Genomic DNA, 16,110 nt, shown 5'->3' on the forward strand with positions numbered 1-16,110 from the left:
CCCTGCAATACAGTATTTCGTAATATAGTGGATTTATGTTTTGTCGCTGGTTCTCTGATGTGGTTCTTCAGCTGAAGGTTTAGTAGTCTGATCAGTGATGAAGAGGATTGGTGCCATTGAATTTAATGGTCCCATGTCATGCTATTTTCTACCCATCTCTACTTGTTCTAAGAATCCCAAAAACAGTATGAGGTTTATTTTCCCAAACTCACTTGTTTTCCAGAGTTTTAGCCTCTGAAAAGTCACTTTCTGAGCAACTCTACACAAACAGGCTGATTTACGGAATAATAATGCATATTAAGAGAGAATGGCCCACCCTCCTCCCACCCACTCAGTGCCGCGTCAAATTCGTCATCAAAGTGGGAACACGTCATCAAATTGGAGCGAAGTGTTTGGGCTCACCCTGCAGTAAGAAATTAATGAAAAAAAATATTTGGGCATGTGTATGAAGCCCAAATAGCACTTTGATCATGTTTAAAGCACAGAAAAGTTAATTTTGCTTAACATGGGCCTTTTAAAGAGTAACTAAACCCCTGCTTTCTGCTGACCTGCCACTAGGGGGGAAATTAAAAAAAACTGCCTTGATTATGGGTGTTACTCCTGACTTCAAGTGAGACACGCCCTTTTATGTGATAAAATACTACAATCACACACACACAATCACCACACAAAGCTGTACACACACACACAACCCCACAGACACTATCACTAAACCTTCCGACCCCTGCCTCTGAGCAGGGGTCGGAACGCCGCTTACACACACAGAAAAACGCACACATGCGACAATAACGACATGCACATTTTTGTACACGCAGAGACAGACGGGAATACACATATGATGTGTCTGTAAATACACACATAGCTTGACAAACCTTCTGATTAGTGCTGAATCTGCTTTTTATAGAAGCACAGAGTCACAAACATCACCGCAGTTGAGCACGGAGCAAGCTGCTCAGCTGTTCCATCAGCGTTGGCGAGCTGTGATTGGAAGAAACCCTCCCTCCGCCTCTTAGCTTTTATAGGAGGGGCAGGGCCAAGAGTGAAAGTTGGTGATGCGTGAGAATCAAATGAATCCGTCTCAGGACTAACTGGCTCCCTCCTTATTGTTAGGGGGCAGTCTGTTCAAAAATACCACTGTATACAAGAACCAAATAAAAAATAAATAAATACACATTTTCCATTGGGGGTTTGGGTGGGGTCAGTGTCCCTTGGCGGACTGCACTCGGATTCCGGGGTGGGGGCAGTTGGCTGGTGGTGGGGGGAGCCAGCCGGGCTTGTTTTTTGTTGTCCTTAGAGGGGGGATGGGGGTTTGTTAGAAGCAATGGTGCTCAGGGGTGGGGCCTTGGAGCCCAGGGTGGGGGTGTGATCCATTATACAAGGCTTCAAGTTAAATATCTTAAGGGGTACGAGACTGTGAAAAGGTATAGACTGTATAACTGCTTTTGTCCTGTACTTTGTCTGTTTTTTGTTGCTGTCATTTCTGGTTTTGTGTTTCTACTTGTATTGTTTGACTTGCAATAAAAAAAAATAAAATTAAAAAAAGAATCTATCTCAGCCAATAGCAAAATTAAACTGTAATAGCCGGCGTTCAACCCTTAGAGGCCAGAATATCTGACATTTTACAACTAAAAATGCAAAATGTAAGTATTTTTACTAAAATGTTAAAAGTTGGACTAGGATCGATCAACAGTACTACTTAATACCCTAAATACATATTTATGTATTCAGCAGGGGTTTAGTTACTCTTTACTTGAGGTTTCTAGTCATGTATTACAACACAGATTTACCTTCAGCAGATGTTTGCTAGCCTTAGCAAAATTCACACAGTCTTTGTTTTAATACATCACAATAGATGTTTCCTACCTCTTCACAACACTGGATTGGAAAAGTAGGCAATTTTCTCCAGATACACTTTTTAAGTTTTTGGTTGAAATCGTCTTCATGTCCTGACAGAAATTAAGATCTTACACGCTCTGAAAAAGGAATGAAGAAAATTCGTCATCCGTAGCAGCTGTAAATCTCTATTTTTTTGGCGGAGCCATCGAGGAAGCTACATTCAAAATAATGCTAGCTTTTGAAAATCGCCTACCCTACCTTTAAAAAAAAAAAAAAAAAAAAAATTATCTATGTTTTTTTTTTCCAAACTAGAGGTTTCATGAGGTTAATGTTAAAGAAAACAAAATTTTCCTCATTGCCAAACAATGGTAGTGCAAAGAACAATCTGAAATAAGAACACGTCATAATCTAAAGTATGGCCCCTGGGATGTTATGCTTTGCTGTTTTTGGAACAGTGATGGAAAGAAAAGCTTTGGAACGAAAGAGAATTTCTCTTTCCTTTGAGGGCCGTTAGGAGATCGGTGCATTTGTGAGTAAATCTATCACAACGGATTTAGCCTGCTTTTTTTTTTTTTTTTTGCAATTCAAAGCCAGTGGTCTTTTGAAATCATAATACCCTCACAGATGAACAAGAAGTGACTGATCTATGTATACTTTTTTTTTTTTTTTTTTTTTTTTTTTTTTGCACAATTGGGAATGTGCATCATCTAATTGTCTCTGTCACATCTCTCTTTTTAATCCAATCCATAATTAAAACCACCTACCTTTCTTTCTGTGTAGCTGAGCTTTCTTTTTACCTTATGTTAAAGAAAACAATCCATGTGCAGTCAGCATGCAAGCAATAAATCCAAGCATCCTGTTTTGCAGAACTTCACCTCACAGGCATACGCAGCCAGTAATGGCTTGTTTAATTACTGGTAAATTCTTTGTTGCAGGCTGTGTTACAGGGGGATAGCATGCTGACAGACAGCTGCCATGCTTTAACTCTGTACAACTCTTTGTGTATCACCATGGTAGCACCAACTCTCCTGCTGGGAACACATTTTTTAATGAAATGTAGAACAACTTGCTTTGCACGAATATATAAGAAATATCGGATAAAACCTTGTACGAGATTTTTTTTTCTTCTCCCACCGCCTGCGACCACCTACTTACTGTATGTATTAGTCACACATTCAGTGATTGTGTGCATGCAAAAATATTTTATTTTTCACAGCTTGAGAAATCGAAATGAATTAAAATGCAATTTTCATTGTTGTGTGGAGACCAGTGTTTTACATAATCTGTCTGAGACCATTATTAATTTACAAATTGTATTCATTCATTTTGTCACATTCTACGGCGTATTAGTGCCACATTAACAAATCTGTGCACTACGAGATTAAACTGGTAATATTTCAGTATTTTAAGGTTCTTTTACTGGTTTTGAAGTGTCTTAATGGTCTTGGGCCTTATTATCTTTCAGAACAACTTTTACCCTATGAGACTTCTCGGGCCCTGAGGTACTTTTAATAATCCCAATCTCATGGTGAGGTGTCGTTCCAGTTTTACAGCCTCCGTCTGTGGAACTGTCTGCCGGAGAACCTCAGGGCTGCAGAGAACCTTTATGTTTTTTTAAGAACAGGCTCAAAACCCATCTTTTCAAAATAGTTTTTAACTAATTATTTATTCATTCTATGATTGTTAACATTCATGTTTTTATTGTCATCTTTTGTTGTTTTTTATAGATTGATTATTAACTTTTATTTTTTATAATTTTAGGATTGTTTTCTTTTATGATTTTATTATCATTTGTTGTTATAGTTTTAGGATTGTGTTCTTTTATGTTGTTTTTTTTTAGTTTTAGGATTGTGATGGGCTGTGACGCACACACACACACACACACACACACACACACACACACACACACACACTTGCCAAGTCATTGTCGTTGTCCTTGGGCAAGGCACTTTATCCACATTGCCTAGTATGAATGCGGTGTGTGAATGAGTGTTGGTGGTGGTCGGAGGGACCGATGGCACACAATGGCAGCCTCTCTTCTGTCAGTATGACCCAGGGCAGTTGTGGCTACAATCATAGCTTACCACCACCGTGTGTGGAGTGAAAGAATAATGCACATCAATGTAAAGCGCTTTGAGTGTCTATGATGAAGCGCTATATAAAATCCAATGCATTATTATTCACACACACACACACACACACACACACTGATTGACCACGTTATGAAGCTGAGTTGGCACTGTGTTGCCACCTGAGTGAACTAAACAAATACCTTTACTGAACAGGTTTTCTCTTCCCATGCTACTTAATGCCCCATTGTGTAAAACGTGTTTCTCTATAAATCACTCTGAGCTGAACAAGAAGAGTGTTTTCCTTTAGCTGATTTTGGCTGTTATTTTAAAATTTTTAAATGTACAACACAAACTGAGCAAACAAAAAGAAGATCTTGTTGACTTGTCCTAATGCTGAGCCTAAAAGGGAGTGCACTCAAACCTTTTAGAGTAGGTGAGCTTGAAACGTTAAAGTTTTGTTTTTCATGGAGTTATAATAAGATTTCTTCAGAAGCACAACATGACCTGACGTGCTCGGTATTTGTAGCTAATGTCATGGAGAAAAAACTCAAAATAATGATGATTAATAAAAACAAAAAATTAAAAAAAAATAACTGCTTTGGTGTATAAGTTATTTTGGGTTCATTCAAAATATTGGTTAAATAACATTCAAATTCACCAAAAGTGGTCAGGAGCTGTAAAGAAAGAAAAAAAGTTGAATTATTACACACATTTTCCGCAACAAGATAACTTGAGTGAAATCATGCATACAGGACTGATATTTGTAGCGTTTTGTAACAGCAGTGGAAAAAAGGCCCAGTTTACACTCTGTAACATAAACATTTGATAAAAAGGCAGATTAAACACCCAAGTCATTATGAAAGCAGATGAGAGGAGGATCTTATTGAAATTTGGATTACATTACATATGTTTATGCCATGTGTGGTTCTGGTTATAGTGTCTTGTTGCTGCTCGACACAAACTTTGAGTGTTAAAGTTGTATTATAATATAACTTTTGTTTGGCTTGATAGCTATGGTATGATATTGTCTTTATCGAAAACATATTGATGCAAATGAACCATTATAATTAAGGCATCACTGTAGTATTTCATATTATCTATTCATCTAATCTCTTTGTAATGTGGGTAAAAGTTTAAACCCTCAGAGCTCACTGGGAGAATGCTTATCAATCATATGTGACAGTCTTAAAGATGAAAAGGATTGACAATTATGCAGAATGGGACCATAAAGTTGGAATAAACAGCCAAAGAGATCTTAAATGGTAGCTGTGATATCCTTCAATGCAAATATTAATGTTTGCTGGTTAATAGTGCTTCTTATCAACAACATTAGACAAGTGTAGGCCTTTATTTTTCTTTATTTGCTTTTTATGTGTAACTATGTAAGTCATTTAATGTGCTGTAACACAACTTAACATGAATACAATGAAATCACAAATGACTTACAATGACTGATAATTATAATTTTCCCATATTGTGAAATTATTGGGTATATTCTGTATTTTTTTTTAGCCTTTTTGGACCTTTGTGGGGCCTCAAACTACATTAAGAGATTATGTATCACTTAAAGTGTAACGAAACCCCAAGGTTTTACGGATGTGCGTCTCAGATGGAGAAAAAAAAAAAAAAATGCCTTTAATATGGGCGGGGCTTCTGGAGCGCTCTATCTATTAATTACAGGACCTTCTGTGTGTGTGTGTGTGTGTGCGCACGCTTGTGGAGCGAATATCTCACTGATGCGGTGTCTGGTTAACACCGATGATAAACATCACTGACCCAAATAACGCACACACACGCACACGCACACACCATGTTTCCTTTGGAAATTTAGAGATGAAGTTATTCTCAGTCTGCAGTTACATCTGTTTGTATATTAATTACTAACCTTGAATGATAAGCACCCCTGCACTAAGAAATGTTAAATGCTATTTTTTTTTTATTTTTTATTTGTAACAATGTATGTGTCTTTTATCAGATTCTACCTAAACTACAGTATTGGTTCAAACTATATCAATGTATCATGTGCATGTCCCAGAGAATTAAACCAGGGAAATTGCACAAGCTATTTTACTTTGCACCCCCACATATACCAATTCTTAAACTCGGGTTTGAACCCATAGAGGACAGACACTCCTACATACATTGACTGAAATGTCAAGAGTTGGACAATAATCAATCAATGACACTATTTTATACTCAAATACATTTGTTTTCCGCTGTAAAAAGGGGTTTTGGGGTTTAGTTACTCCTTCAATTGCCCATGCTACTGAATAATGGGTGAAGTCACTCGCTTTTGCAATTTGGAGGTCCAATGATTAGAACTTTTTTACACCACAAAACAGATTTTATTTTTTTAACATTCATTTAATTAAAAAACAAAAAAAAAATGAAGGATTAAGACAGATTCTGTTCTCCTTAGATGATACCAGGGTTGAGGTCAATTATATTTTTAGTTACAATTACGTTTTCAATTACCCATGTTCAATTACAACAATTATGATTACAGTTACCAGCATTGCTTTGCGATTACAATTAAATTACAATAATTTTTCATCCTCAGATAGTCAATTACAATTACGTTCTCAATTACAAAAGTTCAATTACAATCAATCACAGTTACTGAGCCTGAAATAAAAAACCTAATAAAAGTTAACCTTCCTCTTGTGTTAGCTTTCTGTTAGCATCTTTAATGATAACGGGTCCTAAATCAGCTGTAAATTACACTAAAAACACATATCTATCATCTCATTTATTTCTTATCTATTGGTTACATTGTTAGGTTTCCTAATCAATGACAATATTGGTTTTCATATTATTTTTAATTGGCAAAATCTGGGAACGCTTGATATAAAACATATTTTAATAATTGTTTATTACATATGTGTAGAACTTTACATAGAACTGTAACATGGTTCCCCAGTTTTGCGTTAAATTGTAATTGACAATCTTTAATGAATTTTCATGGCAATTACAATTACAAAGTCAATTATCTAAACTCAATTACATTTCATTTACAACAGCAGCACATTTTTTAAATTAGAATTAGAATAATTACACCATTGTTGCAATTAATTATCAATTACATTTATGATTGACCCCAACCCTGGATGATACCTACTACTCAGGTTTGGGGCCCCCTTGTGGCTCATTGGGCCCTTTGCAATGGCCTAGTCTGCCTATAGCTGGAAACGCCCATGTGTACTGTATATCCTCTTTGTTTTCCATATACTGTAATTTCAACATTACTCAAGTTGTTAATTAACTTGATAATAATTACATGCCATTCAACATTTTTTTTTTTTTTGTATTATTTATTTTGTCCTTTACGTGTAAAACTGATTGACTTGTCACTTGGCAGTAATTGTCTGCTCAGTTCCTTTTCGCTGCACTCACCCATCAAAGAGTACAGTGGCAGCTTGTATTACACCAGTGCCTATCATTAAGCTTCTGTTGAGCTATTTGGTGTTCATGCGTCGCCTCATAGGTAGTACAACATTCTACTTGTGTTAATATAAATACATATTTTTAATCTACTCCTGCATAAACAGCAGCCAACAGTTGAATTATGGTGTCTTTTGTTCTCCAACTGAATGTACTTTAGATGAACTCGGGGAACACAAAGCGCGATAGGAGCTGTAATCATTGCATTCGCAACAGGATGAAATATTCATAATGTCCTTTGAACCATGGCAAGTGATTCTTTGTTTGTGCTTGTTTATTGAAACTTAAGTAACCTCTAATATACTGTACTCAGACCTACAAGCGCTCTTTGTCTTATTGTGTTTCCTTTTCACACACACACACAAAAACAAAAGTATTTTTACAACTTGGTTTCCATATATTTCTTTCTTCAACTTGACCACTTCCTGACAAGATCATTATGTGTTTTTCTCTCTTTTCTGCTTTGCAGTGGAGGGCCAGTGGGTGGAATGGGGTCCGTGGTCAAAATGCAGCGTTACATGCAACACGGGGACCCAGGAGAGGCAGAGACGGTGCAGCTCGTCTGCACATGGCTGGGCTGAATGTAGGGGTCCCCACGAGGAAAGCAGAGAATGCGTCAACCCTTCATGCAATGGTATGGGTTACTAATCAAAGCTAAATCTTAGTTTGGACCGTTTTATCACCTCTAAAGAAATACCTTTTGGAGCAATTTTCCTAAAGGACAAAATGCAAAATGATGCTTAAAGATAAATCTGTTTTTCATCAAAACGTGCATCTTATTTCCCACCCGTCTTATCAAACCAAACGTTATGCATAAAGCACTTTTCATACCATCAAAATGCAACACAGAGTGATTTTCATATTAAAAACCAAGGCTTCTCTTGCACAATACACACCCCCACACCAGCACAAAGCCTCACATCACACCACACCCCTCAACCCAAAGTTATTATAGCTGCTGGTCTCGAAGGATCATCATGTATTTCTGCTTTTTTTTTTTTATTTAAATATGTTTTTGTGATAGGTGGAGGTATGTGGGGCAGCTGGAACCACTGGAGTCTCTGCAGTAAGACTTGTGACTCTGGGTGGCAGCAGCGCCTCAGGACGTGTGAGGGCACCACAGCACAGGAGAACCCCTGTGAGGGCTCAGGGGAGGAGGTTCGCTCCTGTAATGAGAAGAAGTGCCCCGGTCAGTCATTTCAATGGCCTTACTCAATACATTTTATAAACTTCTCTACATAGGATGCATGGTTGGGGTCAATTACATTCTTCAGTTACAATTACGTTTTCAATTACCTATATTCAATTATGATTACAGTGACCAGCATTTTTTCCAATTACCGTTTATTTACGATTATTTTTTTCATCCTAAGAATGTCAATTACTATTACATTCTCAATTATTAAATTTAAATTACAATGAATCACAATTGCTCAGCCTGAAATAAATAACCTAGTAAAAGTTAACCTCCCTCTTGTGTTAGCTTCCTGTCAGCATCTCTTATGATACCGGGTCCTAAATCATCTGTAAGATACACTAAAAACAAATATCTATCATCTATTTTATTTCCTATCTATTAGTTACCTTGTTAGGCTTCCTAATCAATGAAAATATAGGTTTTAATATTTTTGATGTGAGTGCCTGAGCCTTTATTGTGTCTGTATACCTCTCAATTTTCATTTTTTTAAATGGTAAAAAGTGAGAAAGCTTGATGTAAAACATATTTTAATAGTTTTTAACTACATATGTTTAGTTTTGCATAAGTAGAATTGACAATTTTGATGAATTTCCATGGAACAATTACAGTCTAAACTCAATTACAATTTAATTACGACGATAACAATTTAAAAAAATTACAATATAATTACGCCACAATTGTAATTAATTATCAATTACGCAATTAATTGTAAATAATATCAATTACACAATTACGATTATAATTGACCCCAACCCTGATAGTATTATTTCCTGAGAAGTACTTGATTTTTTTATTTTATTGTTTTGTGTATGAAAATAACTGTTTGTTCCACATGTTTTGATCAAAGGATTTTTACTGTTTGTTTTTTGTTCAGAAAATAATATTAAATACAATTTAGTGGTTTTTTGATTTTCATTAGATTATTTGAAATTAAGATTCACATTTTAGGCATTTTTTTTGATAAGGGTCAAGAAGAGATAAACAGAACTTTTGTTTTTTTTTAAAAAAATGGTTGATGTTCATTTTCTGTTTCCAAAAAGAAAAAAAAAAAAGCAGCAGTTTTTTTTTTTCTTCCATATTGTGCGACTGGAAGTTGGAGAGAGAATGAAAACACAGGTCGAAGAAAATAAGAAATAAAAAATAATGACATTTTATTTATTTTATTTTTTTTTTGTATCCCCTTTCGTTGATGTTTTAACATTTCACTTTTTTTGATTAAAAATTGCAAATCAACTGATGTTTTAAAGTTTTCTTTATCCCTTCTTTGACCCGAATGAATAAATTAAAATCTTTTGAATTTTGAATTTTAAAATGAAAAATGAATAACCAGTCATGATATATATTTTCTAAACAGAAAAACCAATGACCAAAACACATATTATTGCTTCCAGCACCATTTTTATACACCTTTTCGTCTCATTTTATTGCTTCCTCTTTCTTTTTCCCTCTTACTTCTCATAGCAATCCATCTTTCTCTCTCCATTAATTTGGCACATCTTTGCTCTGCGACGCCTTATTTTGATTCTCCCTTTACCTTGAGTTACACCATTTGTCACTGTTTTGCCTGTTTAATCTCTCGCAGTTCACTCTCTTGCTTCATTTTTCCTCCGTGTCCCTCTCCCTTGTGGTGGTTTGGATCTTCAATGGGCTAAGGCTGAGCTGTCAGTGTCAGTCACTGGAGGAAACACTGTTGTTTAATAAGCACCTCCTCTTGACTCGTGCTTTGAGAATATGTATAGTTTGTTTTGTGTTTTTGCACTAAGCTGACAGACTTACTGTGATAAACCTTTAGCGCTGTAGCCTCAACACTGACCTCTCTGTTCTTACTCGTTCCCAAGCCTCTTTTTAAACAAGACAAGGAAAATCACATCATGTTTTCGCTGCTCTCTCTCTCTGCCTGTTCTCTCCGTCCCTCTTCATCTCTTTGTCTCAGCTCCTGCCAACACTCGTCTGCCCCCTTGGAATCTCTTCTGAGCTTCATGCTTTTTCCCGTTTTTTTTTTTTTTTTTTTTTTTTTTCATCAGTGTTATGAGATGAAGTGGGAATGAGATACTGTCGCAAGGCAGTGACACTGGCAGGTAGCAATGAGAAACGTACAAGGGAATGGGAAAGCGTTGATATGATTCTATTATTTTGAGGCTTTTCTGTCGGTTTTTTTCATCTCTGTTTTTGGCGTGTGTGATTTTCTGTTTCTTTCCCTATGTTACAGCTCCTCATGAGATATGCAAAGATGAGAACATTCTCCTTATGACCTGGAAAAGGGCCTCAGCTGGAGAGACTGTCTACAACAAGTGTCCAACTAATGCTACTGGTTAGTCGTATGTTCTTTTAACTGATAAACCAACTGGGATCCATTCCACTGCCACTGAAGCAGTTATGTAATGGAAGCAATGTTCACAAGTTCAAACTAAATATAGATTGGAGATGATATTTTAAAGCATTTAAGAATTATCTCGCCTTTAGATATTATGTAACGCTCAAATGCCCAAATTAACCTCAGTGTGTAACACTAAGGTAATTCGACGTGGCAGTTCAGGATAACTACTGGCCTGCATTTCACTTTTACATGGCAAATTACTATTACCCTGGTTCAACGCCATAGGACTACTGCTAATGTACACAGGCTATTTAAAAGTGGGAAAGGCACAGGTTTGAAATGGGGCTAATTTATTTAAATGTAAAGTTACTGTATTTTATGATCCCTATGTTCCTTGTCCTGTATGTAATCATTTTGTATATTATTTTGTCTTGCCTTGTTTTATTGTTAAGTATGTTTTTTTTTTTTTTTTTTTTGTTTTTTTTTTACTTCAGCCTGTCTATGGACAACAGATGGAAACTAGCATATGGCCATAATCTGACATTTACATTTGTTGAGTGTTCATTGATATGTGCTGTCCCTACTTAAATAAAAAGAATAAATAAAATAAATTATAGGACATTGAAACTGGCAAATCAATCAAATGTTGGTTTGATTTTTAGCAACAAAATAGATAGCCTAAACCTTTTCAAAACTATTTATAGTATCGTTCCAACAATGATAAAAAAGAAAAAGCTTAACTCAAAAAAGCATGATGTATGCACATATTATGCTAATAATAATATAGCATGCTACGTTGAACAAAAATATAACATATAGCTACCAATTTAGTTGTTAGCAATTGGTAGGCTAGCTATAGCATGAGCACACTAACTTTTATATTCTCGACAATATAGTATTATGTGCTATTGTAACCAAAATTTAACCTATAGCTATTCAATTTGTTGTTAGCAATTGGTAGGCTAGCTATAGCATGTCCACAATATAGTACCATGTGTTAACAAAAATTTTACGTATAGCTACTAATTATGTTGTTAGTGATTGGTAGGCTAGCTATAACATGTCCACAATATAGTACCATGTGTTATTGTAACAAAAATTGAACATATACAGTTTACTAATTTTGTTGTTAGCAATTGGTCGGCTCGCTATAGCATGAGCACACTAACTTTTATATTCTCGACAATATAGTACTATGTGCTATTGTAACAAAAATTTAACATATAGCTATTCAATTTGTTGTTAGCAATTAGTAGGCTAGCTATAGCATGTCCACAATATAGTACCATGTGGTAACAAAAATTTTACATATAGGTATTCATTTTGTTGTTTGCAATTGGTAAGCTAGCTATAGCATGTCCACAATATAGTACCATGTGGTAACAAAAATGTAACAATTAGCTACTAATTTTGTTGTTAGCAATTGGTAGGGTAGCTGTAGCATGTCCACAATATAGTACCATGTGGTAACAAAAATGTAACAATTAGCTACTAATTTTGTTGTTAGCAATTGGTAGGGTAGCTGTAGCATGTCCACAATATAGTACCATGTGCTATTGTAGCAATAAAATATAGTGCTGCATTAAAAAAATAAATAAAAGAAAAGAAGTATCATTAGCATCACAAATTTGTATTTGCATTCCGTTTGTTTCATGAGCACAGACGACTCTGAACTTACGTCTAATGCCTATAATCACTTTTTTAGGTCATTTTTCTTTAATCAGTCATGCATAGAAGTAGAAAAAGCATAATATGCATATTGCATTATTGAATGAAATGCAGTTTTTTCACCCCTGAAAAGCAAAAATCAAGGGCAAAGCTAAACACATAACTCTTCAAAATGGCATATTTAGACTATTATAAGATGCTGAACAGAATATGTCTGTTTCAAACATGTTTTAGGGAAAATTACTTCAACGCTGAGTTATTTTCTTTCAAAATATGTGAATGTATTGGTTAAAATACAATATCCAAATTTGGGTTTAACATCACTTAATGAAGTTGATATATAAAAATAATTCCTGGTGCTAGTTGTAATATTGTCGAGCCAGTGAGTGTTTTATAAAATACATAAAATATAACATATGTAAGTTATCAGTCATTTAATGCTAGTCTATGTTGAAGCCTCCATCTCAAAATGTTTCTTAAATGTATTATACTCGCAGTTATAACTGTTTTGCTTCAATCAAGACCAATAAATTACAAAATAAAACATTAACCTATTCCTTTACATAGTTCTGGGTATGATAATGCCTCTAAACTTAGGTCAATAAATGTAATAATGTAAATCATCAAACAAAAACAAACTTGAAAATAAAAATTTAAAACAACATGAAATGATTCAGACTTGTATTTATTGTTTAAAGTTAATTAATCTGTGTTAAATCTAAGATACTTTTTTTTTTTTTTGCTTTTCTCTCCAGGATCTGCTAGTCGTCGTTGTATGCTGGACAATAACGGAGTTGCTTTCTGGGGTCCTCCGAGCTTCGCCAGATGCGTCTCCCTTGAATATAGATATTTACATTTATCTGTAAGTTTTCTTTTTAAAAAAATCAGGCCTTGGTGAACAACCACACACAAGCCCGTTCTATTGATTACAACTTTCAAAACTTTATTTTATTCCTCGTCAGAAACGTTGTTGTTTTAAGATTGCATCATTTTCGTTTGCCAGCTGCATGATGACACGCTATCATAACTGACCCCGTTCACACAGGTCCGTCTCCAGGAACAGTGTCAAACCTCAAATGACTGTTTTTGAAAGACTTTCCTTTTGTTGGGGGGGTTATTTAAAAGAAAATCAGTATATAGACGATGATCCTTGCTCATGGCGTGCCGCTATCTCTAATTACCTTTTCCCAAGATGTGCACTCCCTTGTATAAATTAACGAACACAGCTAATGAATGTGTTCATCAGCGAGACTGCTTCACTGCCCTTTGAACTTCAACCTTTTTTTTTTATTTCTCTGTTGACGGTGGAAGCAGACGGGGTCAGAAACGTCATGTGATCAAGCTGATTGCACTGTTAACTTCTTTCCCAACCCTTCATTCATGCCAGGAGTCAGTAATTAATTTCGGTGATATTGCTGTTACCGTTTGATCTCTTTCACTTTCTTCCCTCTCTCTGTCTTGGCATTTCAGTTGCCAATAGCTCTCCTTTCTGCATCTCCCAATTGGTGAGATCCAGTTTCAGATCCATTGTTGCCAAGCAACCATTTGTTTGTGTAAATTGTCGCTGAACATTACTTATACCTTCACCCGTCGAAAATTTGCAATTTTGATAAAGTCTTTCACTCTGAAAGCACTTTTTCTCTGATAGAGAGCATAACAGAAACCTACGTCTTATAGAAGTTACATGACTGTACTCTTCTGTCTATTTCTTCACAGTTACGAGAGCATCTCGCGAAGGGTCAGAGGACCCTGGCTGGGGAGGGCATGTCTCAGATCGTACGGAGTCTCCTGGAACTATTGCAGAGGAGGAGCTACTTCAGTGGCGACCTTCTCTTTTCCACGGAGATTCTACGAAATGTGACTGACACCTTCAAAAGAGCAACCTACATCCCAGCTCCCGACGACGTGCAGGTAGGCGAGGCCCGCCCGTCCTCTGCGTGATGCGTTGGTGATGGCAACTCCCAGTAGCCATCAGTCGCTTTGCCCACAGATATTTACAAGATATCAAAAATGCTTCTCTTTAGCTATTAAAGCTGCTGGACAATCAAAGACAATTTCCTCTAAAAACAAGGCAGAAATGGTTGATATTTTCACTCAAAAGTTTGTTTTTATGACCATTGTTTAACAGAAATGTTTCTGGCATTGCATTTTTGGGATGTGGATCATACCTGTCAAGTATGCCGTTTTGGCTGGGAAACTCCTGTATTTTACCCCTCTTTTCCGCCATTGTCCAGTATTAGTATATTAATGTAAATATCCCGTATTTTGATGTAATTATACTGTAATTAAAAGATGCCTTACTAAACTGAACGCTGTCACTAGCCTCGGGGGAATCACGGGAACAAACTAGAACACATTTAGTCTCAAGCAAATCATTTTCCTCCTTGTCTGGCAATGAAATCACGGTGAGAATGAATAGTAAAATGGTAAATGGACTTGATTTATATAGCGGCACTCTAGTGCTTTATCATATCAGCTCATTCACCCATTCACTCTCACATTCACACACCAATGGGACAGAGCTGCCGTGCAAGTCAACCACTGGGCACAACTTAGGGTTCGGCGTCTTGCCCAAGGACACTTCGACACATAGACAGGTATAGACCGGGATCAATCCCCCAACCTCTCGATCAGAAGAGGACCCCTCTACCACCTGAGCCACGGTCACCCAATAAAGGATGAAGTAAAAACACTTCTATCCATCTGTCAACAGGACTCCACGTCCCACAATGCAATGCGCAAAAATGTCAACAAAGGAAGCGTAGTAGAAAACAAACCTTAGAGAGGAAGTAATTTTTTTTCTTTCAAATATATTTAATTGGTTTTTAACAGCTTAACAAAACACACACACACTTGGCTCATATGTACTATATGATAGACATTCAAAGTCAAACAGCTGTCAGGCTTAGCATATATATAATGTACTATATAACTGCATCAGTAAAGAAAGAGTACGTTGTGAATACAAAGATAGTTATCGAAAAAATGAAAAACAAAAAAGGAACAACAGTTTGTGTCTATAGCACAAAGCCACTTGTAAGAATAGTGAACATATTTAGTCCAATATATGACAGAAAAGGTTCCCATGTTCTGCGAAAGACGTCGTCTTTGGAGTGTAGTTTACATGATAAGCAGTCCAGTGGAATGTAATCAAGTATGACTCTCTTCCATTGTACCTTGGAAGGGGCCTTGTCTGTGATCCAGTTTAAAAGACTTTTTTAGAGTTCCCTCTTGTATCTGTCAGTAATAGAAGTATTAGATATACCAAGAAGTCACCATCTGGATTATTATGTAGGATTTTGTTAATTTCTTGCTCTATGATGTGCCAAAACCGCTGGATTTTCCTACTAGACCAAAAGCAGTGAGTGAGCGTACATATTTCTGTCCTACACTTTAGGCGTTGTGGGGATAAACTGGAGTTACATTTATGGCAGAGGGAGGGAGAGATAGGCGCCCTGTGCAGTATCATTAACTGAACTGCCTTTACCTTATTACAAACACTTAAGATTTTTGCATTCTTCCAAGCATCATCCCAGTTATCATCTGTAAGATCATATACTGTACTTTATTGGATAAAA

At 36.1% G+C, this 16,110-nt stretch overlaps 1 protein-coding gene across 5 annotated transcripts in view; it reads left to right on the forward strand.

Annotated features, from left to right (window-relative positions):
• adgrb2 (adhesion G protein-coupled receptor B2) overlaps window positions 1–16,110 on the forward strand; it is a 271,609-nt gene that overhangs the window by 147,647 nt on the left and 107,852 nt on the right. For all 5 annotated transcript variants that reach the window (XM_028461068.1, XM_028461072.1, XM_028461069.1 and 2 more), the window contains exons 5-9: window positions 7,819–7,983; window positions 8,374–8,538; window positions 10,757–10,858; window positions 13,288–13,394; window positions 14,249–14,443. In XM_028461068.1, the coding sequence (XP_028316869.1) occupies window positions 7,819–7,983; window positions 8,374–8,538; window positions 10,757–10,858; window positions 13,288–13,394; window positions 14,249–14,443 (734 nt within the window). The remainder of the gene's footprint in view (window positions 1–7,818; window positions 7,984–8,373; window positions 8,539–10,756; window positions 10,859–13,287; window positions 13,395–14,248; window positions 14,444–16,110) is intronic.

This window comes from Gouania willdenowi, chromosome 11, assembly GCF_900634775.1.
Source record: "Gouania willdenowi chromosome 11, fGouWil2.1, whole genome shotgun sequence".
NCBI classification, from domain to species: domain Eukaryota; kingdom Metazoa; phylum Chordata; class Actinopteri; order Blenniiformes; family Gobiesocidae; genus Gouania; species Gouania willdenowi.